Here is a 14,449-nt window from a genome sequence, read left to right on the forward strand (position 1 = left end):
TGTCCAGGTAACAATACAAATCCCAGGATACAGACAACAAGGAGAAAAAAGAAGAAATCAAGTACAGTTGTTATAATGGCATCAGATAGTTTTAAGCCAGATTAGTGAGTTTAGATTTTACACTAATGATATCAGGAACCACAAAGAAAGTCGCATCTTAAGAGAGAAAAGGTTCAAATCTGAGTTTACTAACTGTGTAGACTAAATTTCTCTAAGACTCAGCTTTTTCATCAGTAAAATGGGGATACCACCACCACCACCACCACCATCTAGTTTGGAGGGTATCTTGGATTAGATAAATATCCTAAAATTCCTTGGTACTAGAGCTGGAATGAAATATGTAATCCACAAATAGTAGCTGATATTACTCTGATACTGTTCTGTTCTCACCAGATAACAGAGCAATTTTTTACATCATAATAGTCAGGGGTAAGTTTATAATATCCTCTAACTTGAACTGTCAAGTTCAAGTAGAAGTATCAAACTCCTTTCCAATTGACTCTGTGTTCTTGCTGTGATGGTTGGGGTTTTTGTTTGTTTGTCTCTTTCTTTCTTTGGTTTTGATGATGAACCCAGGTTCTCTGTATATGCTTGCTAGGCAAGGCACTCTACCACTGAACTATTACCCCAGCCCCAATCTATGCTTTTTCTGGAAACAAATGATCAAACTGGACTGCTTTGGTCTGTTTTTTCTTTTTTCTTCCTGTGGTGCAGGGGATTGAACCCAGGGCCTGTGCAGGCAAGGCGAGCACTCTACTAACTGAGCTATATCCCCAGCCCTGTTTTCTATCTTTTTATGATGCCAAGCTAACAAATGGACACAATAATTTGGGGGAAATTAAATGGGGTTGTCTGATAGACCTACACATGGTGAAAATGTCAACAAGAAGCCATAAACAATCAATTAATTTTATTACACAAGATATTTTTAAAACAACAAAAAAAATCATCTTTAAAGACAATTATACCAGTCAGGCACGGTGGCGAATGCCTGTAGCGGCTCAGGAGGCTGAGGCGCTAAGCAACTCAGTGAGACTGTCTCTTTATAAAATTCAAAAATATAGGGCTGGGGATGTGGCTCAGTGGTTGAGTGCCCAAGTTCAATCTCCAATACCAAAAAAAAGACAAGTATACCAACTACTTCTTACCAGTTAATTAATTGGCAGATAACTCTACCTCACATGAGAAACAATGCTTTGCAAACTGATATGGTACTAACACTCATCTCCTTCAAGAGAGGCCAAGCTACACAGTGCAGCAGAAAGAAAATACAATAGGAATCAGAAGATTGGAGTTTAAAACTCAGCTCTAGAGCCAGGATTGTAGCTCTGCTAGTAAAGTGCCTGCCTGATATGCACAAGGCCCTGGGTCAGATCCCCAGACCCACAAGAGAAAAAAAACAAAAACAAAAACTGGATGCAGTAATCCCAGCTACTCCAGAGGCTGAGGCAAGAGGATCACAGGTTCAAAGCTGGAGGAAAGTCTAGGCAACTTAGCAATACCCTGTCTCAGAACAAAAAACAAACAAAGGTTGAGGATGTAGCTCAGTGTCCCTGGGTTCAATACCTAATACTGCAAAACAAAAGAAACAAAACAAATAAGACTCAGCTTGGCACCAGATAAACTATATACCTGGGCCTCAATTTTCTCATCCATAAAATGGAAATACTATTTTATTTAATTCCCTAAATTACTAGAACAATCAGAAAAGAATGAAATAAAGGCACTTCTTAAGCCATGACAGTATACAAGTATACAATATTATCATTATCATCTCCAGGTTAAATGATCTGATAACGTCCTGGTGCCTCAGTTCTTTAACTTCCTTTCCTACAACCATCCTGTCTTCCATTGTACCTTAGTTATTCACTTTCATGGTCATAAACAATAATTTCAACATTGTACTATCCAACCACCAACAACTTCTATCTTCCCAGCTCATTTTCTCTGGTATACTCACACAAACAAGTCCCTCTAACAACCTAAAATATATTGATCCTACCAACTTTTCACCTTCTCACCATTACTACCACCATCTCCCACAACCCCAAAGTTACCTACCAAGCTTAAAATCAGATGGTCCATTATTATTATCACTTCTCTGTATATATCCTCAATTCATGGGGTTCCATTCACATTAACTTTGGTGAATAGAGACTGGTTATCAAGAGCTTTAACTGTATGGATATAGTATATCCAACAAAACTAAATATCAATTAATCTTGTTATAAGAAAGCAGGAATTTTAATGTCTATCCATTAACAAAAACATCTTAAATCACTAGGGCATTCCTGCTTAAAGTACTAAAATAAAACTTACTTTGCAGCCCTAGCTTTTGCTTTGTCCTCCCTTCTCCCTTTTTTCCAGTTCTGGAGATCCAACCCAGGGCCTTACACATAGTAGACAAGTAAAATACCACTGAGCTATATCCTCAACTCCTACTTGTTTTCTTCTGCCCAAATAAATGTTCTCCCATTATTTTCCTTTGCAAAGATGCAATTCCATCCTTCAAGATCCAGTTTAAATGCTAGCTTCTCCATAAAAGCATGTCTAATCATCCCACTTTAAAGATTCTTTCCTTAGGAGTTTTGCATTTACTAACTGTATAATTCATTTGTTAATCATGTCAATCTTAAGAATAACAAACTAAACATCATCATTACTTTTCTTACCTCTTGATCTAGAAGTCCTTGAGCAAGTGGGGAGACACTTCTTAAATAACTCCTCCCCACAGACATCCACACACTTCTTAGTACAATCACTTTTTTCTTCTTTTCCTGGTAATTCTAGAAATTAAACCCAGGGCCTTATACATGGAGTCAAGCACTCTACCTCTTAGTTATGCCCCCAGTCCCAAATATTTTTTATTTAACCAAGTTTTCAGAAATTGGCCTATATTCTAGAAATTATTCTCAAGGTAAATATCTCTTCCACAGGTGATACCCTAAAGCAATATTAAACGAATTAATATTTCAACCATTTTTGCCCTTTAAGATACCTCATAATTTTACTTATAACTAAAATAAAATTATTGGACCACAGCCAAAAAATCTGCAAGCATCTTCTTTAATTTCTTCTATAGTCAAGACCTGGTATAATGGGTTAGGGGTGTGTCTCAGTGGTATAGTCTAGTCAGAATGTGTGAAGCTCTGGGTTTAATCCTTAGAGTGAGCACATACACACACACACACACACACACACACACACACACACACACAATTCGTAAAGATGTAGAGTAGCCAGACACTATGGTGTACACCTATAATTCCAGCAACCCAGGAGGCTGGAGCATCACAAATTTGAAGTCAGCCTCAGAAACTTAGTGAGGTCCCAAGCAACTTGGTGAGACCCTGTCTCAAAATTAAAAATTAAAAAGGGCCAGAAATGTAGCTCAGTGGTAAATTGCTCCTGAGTTCAATCCCAAGTACAAAAAACAAAACAAAGTACCAAATTAATTTCTCAATTTTGATCAGCACTGTCTACAAAATGATTAAACAAAAATTAAGCTTTGCTTCCCTCATTAACTCTGGAAAAATAATGTTATATGACCCAAAAGATGTGTTCACTTTTCCTACTATCATTATTAAAATGTCAGAAGACATGATCACTTTTTCTTATTATAACTTTTAAACTGTAGAGCCATTTTGTATTTTAATTCTATAAAATACTAAAATGAGTTGTAATTCCTCTTTGAAATCAATGTAATTGCCAAAGAATGACAAACTAATGACAACTAATAATTGGAACCTCATGAAATGAGACCAAATATAATATTATAAAGATATTTTCTGGTAGCTTTAGTGACATGCATTGCAGAATTTACCTTCCTCGAGATGTCATAAGAAAAGAATAATTAAGGAAAGTAATAGGAATCTCCTGTATTGCTCTCTAACAACTTTAATTCCTTACTATCTATAACATTTACTCAAACACTGTGTGCTACAAATCTACCTACAATTCGAGAACAACTTTAGATTTGTTCTCTTCTATTCATTCCTAAATTAGGTAAAAGACAGCACTTGCTTGCCTCGCACATGTGAGACCCTGGGTTCGATCCTCAGCGCCACATAAAAATGAATAAACAAAATAAAGATATTGTGTCCATGTATAACTATAAATAAATAAATACACACACACACATACAAAAAAAAAAAAAAAACATTTGGGCTGGGGTTGTGGCTCAGTGGTAGTGTGCTTGCCTAGCATGCGTGAGGCACTGGGTTCAATTCTCAGCACCACATACAAATAAATAAAGGTCCATCAACAACTAAAAAATATTTTTTTAAAAAATACTAAACATTTGTTTAAAATTCAAAGAAATCACTTAATATAAGCAGGTCAATACAGTATATTCCTTTTTTGAACTTGGGCATATTTAACTTTCTGTACTAACACTATGCATTAAAACAAATATGGTTAGACTTCCACAGTTAAATGGACAATTCACTTTTTTTTTAAATTTTAATATTTATTTATTTTTAGTTTTCGGCGGACACAACATCTTTGTTTGTATGTGGTGCTGAGGATCGAACCCGGGCCGCATGCCGGGCGAGCACGCTACTGCTTGAGCCACATGCCCAGCCTGACAATTCACTTTTTATAAATGGAAAAGCATTACAACATCTTCTGGTATTCACTGCAATATCAAATCAATGACTTCTTTCAGTATTTGTGGTGGTCATTTGTAATTCTTTTGGTAATTATCATGAATCTGCTTTCACTAATTCTAAATGGCAATGCTAATATGAAAAGGATTAATGCCGGGGTGGGGATAGGGCTCAGTTGGTGAGTGCTTGCCTCACTGCCTCAAATGCAAAGCCCTGGGTTCAATCCCTAGCACCACAAAAAAAAAAAAAAAAAGAAAAAAAGAAAGAAAGAAAGAAATGAAAAGAAAAGAAAAAAAAAAGGATTAATGCCAGACATACAAGCAAAAGTACCAGGCTGTTTCAAAGGAGGAACTTAATAGAATTCAAGAACTGGATTGATGCATGTCTGTAATCAAAGTGGCCCAAGAAGCTGAGACAGGTATACCAAAAGTTCAAAGCTAACCTCAGCAACTTACTAAGACCCGGTCTCAAAATAAAAAATAAAAAGGTCTGGGGATGTGACTCAGTAGTTAGATGCTCCTGAGTTCAACTCCTAATATTTAAAACAAAACAAAACAAAAAATACCTGGAGATATATATACCTCAAGCTGGAACCCATTTTCATTAATAAAATATTAGAAACTGACTAAATCATAAGAACAAAGACAAAACCTCTACATGGATTTCAGATCCATAATTCAAAATCTCATGAATTTCTGCTACTTCCTTTCAGAAAACTTTTTTTTCCCTTTCTTTGCATTGCTGGGGATCAAACCCAGGGCCTTACACATGCTGGGCAAGTACTCTTATCATGAGCTATACCTTTTAGCTCCTAAAAGAATTTTATCAGTAGGGGGGATAGGAAGGGCAGCAGAATAGAATAGACATTATGATTCCATGTATGTATGATATGTCAAAATACATTCTGCTGTCATGTATGACTAAAAAAAATAAAAATAAATCGTATGGTTAAAAAAAAAAAAGAATTTTATCATGAGACTGGGAGTATAACTCGATGATAGAGCATGTGCTTAGCAAACTCAAGGCCCTGGAGTAAATTCCTGGCACCAAAAATAATAATTTTTTTCATGATGGGCATGGTGGTATAGACCTGTAATCCCAGCAACTCAGGAGGCTTAGGCAGGAAGATCACAAGACTAGCCTAGGCCACTTAGCAAAACTCGGTCTCAGACAAAAATTAAAAATACAAAAATTTTTTTGCAAACCCAGAAGAAATCACTTGGGAATGTATCTCGGATAGCTATAAAGCAGCATAATCACAATGGCTAATTACATGTTTTTTATATTTTTAAGTCAAATATTTTCATGTTCACTATATAACATATCATTAAGACCTAAGAAAATGTGATAAAAGAATCCCTCTGCAGAGTATTCTAATGAGAACTGTACATGAAAAAATACAATAGGGACTTCTGTTTTTCTATATTTTTGACTATACTAGAACAGCCCTGAGATATTAATCAACAGTATATTTGTACAAATATGCTTCTTATTGGCCTCTCACGCCTAAGTACACCAGAAGCCTACAATCACAGTTCTTCACAACCCCAATACAACCATCCCACAAAAAAAAAAAAAAAAACTTATGTCTCTGTGGTGTTATTCCTTGATATGTCCCACATGTTCAAGTTTTCAACTTTTAACTATATACCATTCACTCTAGTTTTTGTTTTTTAATGGAACGCTTCACAAATTTGTGCATCACCCTTGAGCAGGGCCATGCTAACCTTCTCTGTATCATTCCAATTTTAGTGTATGTGCTGCCAAAGCGAACACCTCTTCACTCAGGGAACCTTCCCTATGTTGATCTTTGGTCCTCTTGAATATATTATCCAATAATATTACCATTTTGCATATATTAATAATCATACCGATTTATCATCAGCATTTTGAAACTGGTATTTTATTGGTTCCAATCCTTGCCACCTATCATACTATGGAATTGGAAACAGAAATGATTTTGCCTAAGTTTCAGCATCCCGAGCAAGCTAACACTGATTTTCATAGCTTGTGGCATTTCTTCCAAGTGAGGAAAAGAGACACAGGAAATGATTAAAACACTCGCCCATATGTCATCTCTGGCATCCCTGCTTTAGAATGCCAATTCTATTCCAAAGAACCACACAATGTACTAATCGGCTTCTGTGACCTATGTATCTTAAAAGTATGAACCTCTTCATTTAATGTTTCAACTAAGAAAAATCTGAAGGTCATATCCTAGAATCATATGAAACACAAAAAGGGGACAGGAGGTATAGCTCAGTATTAGAACACGTGCCTAGCTTGCACAAGGCTGGGTTTGACTGCCAGCACTTAAAAATAAAAAAAGACAAACAAGAAGGAATTCTACAAATAAAACATTAACTTGCTTGTTGCTATTTAACATTATGATCACTTATATGAATTCTAAAAATTTCTTGGGCAACTTTTACTTGTTTTTTTGGGGGGAGGGATTTAATCTGGGTACAACCTCAGTACTTTTATGTTTTATTTACAGAGGGTCTCTCTAAGTTGCTTAGAATCTTACTAAATTGCTGAAGCTGACCTCAAATTTGTGATCCTCCTGCCGTAGCATTCCAAGTCTCTGCGATTACGGGTGTTTGTCACCATGCTTGGCCTCATTGATCAATTACTGTCATTAAAACCCTAAAGAAGCTGGGTGTGGTGATGCAAGCCTGTAATATCAATGACTGAGACAGGAGGATTGAGAGTTCAAAGCCAGCCTTAGCAAAAGCGAGGCACTAAGCAACTCAGTGCAACCCTGTCTCTAAATAAAAAATACAAAATAGGGCTGCTGCGTATGTGGCTCAGTGGTTGAGTGCCCCTGCGTTCAATCCCCAGTACAAAAAAAAAAAAATCTAAGAGAAGACTAAGAACAACAACTAATAGTCCTCTGCAAGTAAACATACTAAAGAACATTTCTTCACTAGCATTCAGTTGCATCACCATTAATGGCTGCACAATAAAAACCAATAAAATATAAGACACCACACACCAGCCCCCAACCTATGCTGGAGATTCAACCCAGGGCCTTGCAAATGGTAGGCAATTGCTCTACCAAAACACTGTATCTTAATAGCATCTTAGAGCTATATAACAACGTAGATCAAAACTTTCTTGGGGCCAGGGTTGTAATTCAATGGTAGAGTACTTGCTTCACATGTGTGAGGCACTGTGTTCAATCCTCAATACCATAAATAAATAAATAAACAAGGCATTATGTACAACTACAAAAAATAAATTTCATAAACAAATAAATGATAGAGTCCATCTACAACTAAAAAATTAAAAAAAAACTTTCTTTAATGGATCTGAAATTCACAATGGTGACTACATCTGTATCTTAAATTACAATATGTATTTTCCATAAGTTTGTGTAACACTTTGATCTGTAAATAAATGTCTTATTTGGTAAACATAGGTAGAAGTCCCATCTCATTCAGAAACTAAAGTCAGATTCTTAAAGAAATAGTTGAAACTCTTAAAAACATTAAAAAAAAAAAAAAGTCAGCCTAGATTACACAGATTTCCAAAGATAAAATACCACTTTAAAAAGCTAAGAGAGGGGCTGGGGTTGTGGCTCAGAGGTAGAGCGCTCACCTCGCACATGCGAGACCCTGGGTTCGATCCTCAGCACCATATAAGAATAAATAAATGAAATAAAGGTATTGTTTCCAACTACAACTAATAAATAAAAAACTAAGGGGGGGGCTGGGTTTGTGGCTCAGTGGTAGAGTGCTTGCCCAGCACATGTGAGGCACTGTCTTTTTGTTTTTGTTGATATTGTTGTTAAATATTTTATTTCTTAGTTGTAGTTGGACACAACACTTTTATTTTATTTATTTTATTTTTATGTGGTGCTGAGGATAGAACCCAGGGCCTCGAACATACTAAGCCAGTACTCTACTACTAGGCTACAACCCCTAGACCAAGGCACTGGGTTTGATCCTCAGTGCCACATAAAAATAAATAGATAGATAGATGGATGGATGGATGGATAAATGAAGTGAGGGTGTTGTGTCCTAGGGGAGGATACAGTGTGGCTCAGTGGTAGAAAACTTGCCTAGTAGGCATGAGGCCCTGGGTCTGATCCCAGCACCACAAAAATATATAAATGAATAAATAAATATATCAAATCAACTTTTAAAAAGTTAGTCAAGGGGCTGGAAGTACAGCTCAATGGTAGAGCACCTGCCTACTATGGACAAGGCCCTGAGGCTTGATTTCTAGCAAGGGGATAACCTAGACAAAACTAAACTAAAATAGTTAACAATATATCCTTGACACAGTGTAACTTATCACTGTCAAGAAGCCTCCCTAAAAGCCTCTGGCAGATCAAAAAGAAACAGATCTGGACAAAACAGAACAGAGTAAAAACTGTAATTGTATCACCTTTCTAAAAGCTCACTTATACTTTGTGACCTATAAGTTTATCCTCCACATTTGATGACTCATGTACAGCTATATAAAATATGTAATTGCCAGCAGAGATAATTTGAGCACAGGAGTCAAAAAGTCATTCTGAATCCAGGTTTTGCCATTTAATGGGTGTATTATACACATCTGTTTCCTTAACTTTCTGTGCCTCAGCTATTTCACCTGAAAATAAAAGTAATACCTACATTGTAGGGTTATTGTGAAGAGTATGACAACACACATAAGCCTCATAGAAAAGTATCTGGGGTTTGTTTTGGGTATTCCCCAATACCCATCTAGGGAGGCTTCTTGACAGTGATAAGAACTTAAAGAGCTACCTATATCCCCAACCCTTTTCACTTTGTGATAGGGTTTCACTAAGTTGTTTAGGACCTCTCCAAGTTGCTGATACTGGCTTTGATCCTCCTGTCTCAGCCTCTAAAGTCACTGAGATTACAAACATGCACCACACCAGGCACCTCTGTATTATTACAATAGTTACCAAATTTAAAAAATGTATATCACTGGTAACAATTACTACCTATATTCATAAATGCATCAAATGGCATACAAGTTAAGCCTCTCACTACATTAGACAAAATACCTTTGGGCTGAGGTGTAGCTCAGTGGTACAGCCCTTGTCTAGTACCCCTGAGGTCTTGTGTGTGACCTCAGCACCAAAAAAAAAAAAAAAGAAAGAAAGAAAGAAAAATTGAAACTTTAGATGTTCACAAAAGTCTAATAATAAGCCCAACTATTTTAGAGATAACATTCAAACGCTCCAAAATTTGCACTTCATAGTAAATTGGTAAAGAGTGAAATTCTAAAATCTCAAATTATATTTCCAAATTAAAGGGAAAAAGAGAGAGAGAGAGAGACAGACAGACAGACAGACACATTTGGAACTTACCAGAGAAGATGAACAGAGAAATTTCCAATGCTATGAGATCTGCTTAAAGCAACAAGATCTATTCACTGTGTTTGGAAACCTACCATGGGTTTGTTTTCAAGTGTAGTCAGTGGTTTAACCTCATTTATCACTTAAACCTTAAAAAGAGGCCACTTTTAATCTTGAATAATCTGAACTTGAAAAATGTTACAGATACATTATTTGCAGGAGCATTCTATTACATTTCATTTCTCTCCAATAACTTTAAATCAAAGGGCATCATTAATAAAAGTCAATCTATATATTCCCCTTTAGTAAACCATCCAAAAAAAAAAAACAAACCACACTGTTTTCACCTCACTACCTCACCCCCATGCAGTGTTCTACCATTGAGCTACACCCCCATCCTCTAAGTATTTTTAAATGAATGCTTTATAGAAATGTTAGCATAATACTTATAAAACAGGCAGGGAATGTAACTCATGCTTAGCATGTGGAAAGCCCTCCCTGGGTTAGATACCAATCACCACCAAAAGGGGGGGGGGTCATTAAAGTTTTTAACATCTTATAATTGTCTAAAAGGTTTCCATTCCCAATACTCTTATTTACCCCAAATACTGGAACATACGAATTTTAAAAAACAAAATTTTCCTGGATAACCCAACACAGCAAGAGTGGGTTATTTCAACATAAAAGCAGAAAATTAAATCATATATATCTTCAAATGACCACTAAACAACTAAAATCAGGTCCTACAGTAACCCCCTCAGAAGAGAGTCATCTCAGAAACTGGATACTGAAAAGGTACAGTATAACCTCAATTTTTTTTTTTTTTTTTTTGTGTGTGTGTGTGTATAACAGCATTCACATCCTGCTGTCTACAGTTTCAAAATCTTCATTCAAGGTCCTGCAAACCCTGTTTGATAAGCCGGCTGAAATTCTGTGTTTGACAGCCATTTTTCCTCAAAACTTAAAACTGTCCATATTATGTTTTCAATTTTATTAGGAATTCTCTTTTTTTTTTTTTTTTTGGTGCTGGGGATTGAACCCAGGGCCTTGTGCATGCAAAGCAAGCACTCTATCAACTGAGCTATGTCCCCAGTCCTGGAATTTTCTTTTCTAAAAGGCATTTGAAAGTTTTCATTATCAATATGTCTCCTTAGAAATTACCAAAAAAGGTTTCACACATTGCAGCCCAATCATGTTTTCTGGTGCGTGCTTAAAAAAAAAAAAAAAAAAAAAGTATTTCTGGGGCTGGGGTTGTGGCTCAGCCCTAGAGCGCTCTCCTAGAATGTGCAAGGCCCTGGGTTGCATCCTCAGCACCACATAAAAGTAAATAAATAAAGGTATTGTGTCCAATTACAACTAAAAAATAAATTGTTTTTAAAAGTCTTTCTCAGGGGTAAAATGGCTAGTACAAACTGCTTCAAACTTCAGTGGACCTCCGTGATATTCTTACAATATCCTGAGGTTCTGTATTGTGCTGCAGCTATACAGCAGACACAAGGCTTTTCAACACCCCCGCCCATCCCTTAATGCTGCAAAACTTCTCATGGCCCTCTATATACTACACTGTCAACAGCGTTGGTTTTAAACTGTTAAGCTGCTTTACCTGTTTATTTACCAACCCAATCATCTCAAGGAATTCCAAACCTTCAAACTGCTCTCTGAAACACATTTAGAGTATCCCCGTGTTGCTTTGAGGAAGACCTGCAGCGGGATTAAAAACTTGAGTTCTGAGGTTCATCCCCTGACCCAAATTGCTATTGCCAGGATATGCGGTAGTAATGCAGTGGTTTCTTTGGGACTCCGAGGACGTATTTTACCTAGAAATAGCCAATCTCTACAAAATCTTTCAGTCTCTGATATTTCTGCAGTAACAATGCCCAATAGCTATGTATTTTAAACAGCCAAAAGACGAGTTTTCTATTCAGGCTCCCCCACCCCCCCCCCGATAAAACTTGCCATCACAAGGGTATTTTTCCATACCAACGTCTGGGAGGGGGGGATCGAAATCAAGCTTTTGGCACTTGTTATCACACACTTGGAAAAGCCATTATCATTATGCTTCTTACAAATCTCCTTTGGAGGTAGGATTTGGAGTTAAGCTTACAGCGGTCCACATTCCTATAACTTATTGTTTTCCAAGCCCAAATAACGGCCTAATAACAACATTAGCATCAATACCCGAAGAAATGTCCATGTTTGACTAACAAAAAAAAAAAAAAAGCGGATAATAGCTAAAGTACCCTTTTCCTGGATAAGAGAAAAGGAAAATCAAGACAATAGAAGGATGTATTTATCGCAGTAAAGAAAAAGCGGAGAGTAACCCCAAGAAGATCCGTGTGAGCAAAACCTGGCAGGCGTTGAAAGCCCTGGCCTCGGCAACACTCGCCCCAAGCCTTTCCAACCCCATCCAACCCTCTTTTCCCCTGGGAGCCAGTCCAGCGCCCGCACAGGACCGTCATCCGACGAAAGCACAGCCCCCACAAAAGCGCCCGGCTGGGGTTCCGAAACGCAAAGCCAAACCTGGGTTTAAAAGATAGGAGAATGGGAGTAAGAGGAGATGCGGCCTCGGCTCAAGCTGAGAGGCCCCTTGAGAAATCCGAGGCAGAAGAGTGAGGCGGTTCGCCAGCCAGAGCAGAGCCCAGAAGGAAAGCGGGCCGGGAGACAGGAGCTAAGGAGGTTCCGGGATCCGCTAGAGGCTTCCCCAGATCCTCGGCGAGGCCCGTGTTTACCTGAAAGTCTCGGTCCTCGTTGAAGCGGGAGAAGCGGTCCGCCATTTTGCCGCCTTCACTCTTCTCAGGACGACGCTCTCCGGTTCGCTCCTTCTCTCCCGCGACGCCCGCCCCCCTCCCTCGTTCCCCGCCTCCACCCACGCCCACCGGGCGCGCGCAGCCTGGGGAATGAGCGAGCGAAAATGCGCGTCCTGACGAGAGCTGCGTCGGCGCACGCGTCTCCCAGCCCCGGAGGCGGAACCTTCCTTCAAGTCCCCGCTCCGCGAACCCCCAGAGCAACTCTGGGGCCGCGCTTGCGCCCTCGCTCCCGAAAGACGGATGCACTTCCGGAGGGAAAGGTCAGAAAGGCGAGGTGCGGCTCAGTTTGGATGTTTTGCTTTTGCTCTTTCTCGAGTTGTCTTTTCTCATCGTTGTTTTTCTATGTACGCAGAAGTCTGTTTTCCTTTATTCACCAAATGGCAGCATCATGTATGACTGGAAATGCAGACTTTAGAACCAGTTTCTTTTTAAGTGTATTTTTTTAACTGACATAATACTCGTTCTTATTATAGGGTACTTACAGTACACAGAGTTCGATACATGTAGACAATGTGTAATGAACAAATCGCGGTAATTGGCCTATTTAATTTCCAACCTTTTTTCACCCTGAAGACGAAAGAGGAAGAATCCCTTCTCTCATAGGGCTTACATTCCAGCGAGAGAAGTCAAGTAACTAGTAAAATAATTGCATAACTGAACATTAACGACGGTCAAAAGTAACTGGGTGCAGTAGTGAGAAGGACCACCTTAAAACGACCTTGGTCCTAAGGCACAGCAAGGGGCTCGCAGCCTTGGGGCAGAGGGAACACTAGACTTAACAGCCCAAGGCTGCAAAGAGCTTGACATTTTCCAGAAATCCTTAGAGAGAAGTATTTCTCAAGGGATTGAAGTTGATCCAAATCTAAAGCTCTCTGGGTTTCAGTTTACTTTGTGTGCCCTGGGGATTGAATCCAGAGCCTGGCCGGAGTACTGGGGATTGAACCCAGGGGTGTTTTACTACTGAGCTACGTCCCCGGCCCCCCCCCCCTTTTTTTTTTTTTTTTTTGAGACAGATGCCTCTTGTTAAATTGCTGAGGCGGGTCTCCAACTTATGATCCTCCTACCTCAGCCTCGGAAATCACTGGGATTATGGGTATGTCGCCCTGCTCTGCCATGCAAGCTTTTTATAAACTGTGAAAATTGAATTTAGTAATTAATCTCTACTGTGCCTGCCCAGTGTTGATTTTCTGTGGGTTAAGAATCAGTTTTTCAGCCGGGCACGGTGGCACATGCCTGTAATCCCAGAGGCTCGGGAGGCTGAGGGAGGAGGATTGCGAGTTCAAAGCCTGCCTCAGCAATGGTGAGGCACTAAACAACTCAGTTAGACCCTGTTTTTATATAAAATACAAAAAGGAAAAAAAAAAAAAGGATGAGGATGTGGCTCAGTGTTCAAGTATCCCTGAGTTCAATCCCCGGTATTAAAAAAAAAAAAAAAAAAAAAGTTTTTCCATCCTATGCCCTTCCTGAGGACCTCACCCAGTCCTCCAGCACCCTTAGCAGAACTTCCCAGATTTTGAAAAGAATAGTTGTCAGAAATAACACAATGGAAAAATGGGGAGCTGGGGATACAGCTCAGTTGGTAGAGTGCTTGCGTCACATGCACAAGGCTCTGGATTCAGCATGTGAATCCAGAAAGAAAAGGAAAGAAAAAGAAAAATGGCCCCTACTCTACCCTGAAAGAGTCAAGTGGAATGTAATTTTTCAGAGGAAGAGTGTATATC

At 38.7% G+C, this 14,449-nt stretch overlaps 1 protein-coding gene and 1 non-coding gene across 2 annotated transcripts in view; both read right to left on the minus strand.

Annotated features, from left to right (window-relative positions):
- The window catches only part of Gpatch8 (G-patch domain containing 8), a 94,302-nt gene extending 81,566 nt beyond the window's left edge, over window positions 1–12,736 (minus strand). Inside the window, exon 1 of the mRNA XM_026412355.2 lies at window positions 12,651–12,736. Coding sequence (XP_026268140.1) covers window positions 12,651–12,695 — 45 coding nt within the window. The 5' untranslated portion in view covers window positions 12,696–12,736. The remainder of the gene's footprint in view (window positions 1–12,650) is intronic.
- On the minus strand, window positions 6,278–6,383 carry LOC113199463 (U6 spliceosomal RNA). Its single transcript, XR_003302964.1, has one exon. It is a non-coding gene; the product is annotated as a U6 spliceosomal RNA (small nuclear RNA).
- Window positions 12,737–14,449: the final 1,713 nt, after the last annotated feature.

This window comes from Urocitellus parryii, chromosome 7, assembly GCF_045843805.1.
Source record: "Urocitellus parryii isolate mUroPar1 chromosome 7, mUroPar1.hap1, whole genome shotgun sequence".
Lineage (NCBI taxonomy): Eukaryota > Metazoa > Chordata > Mammalia > Rodentia > Sciuridae > Urocitellus > Urocitellus parryii.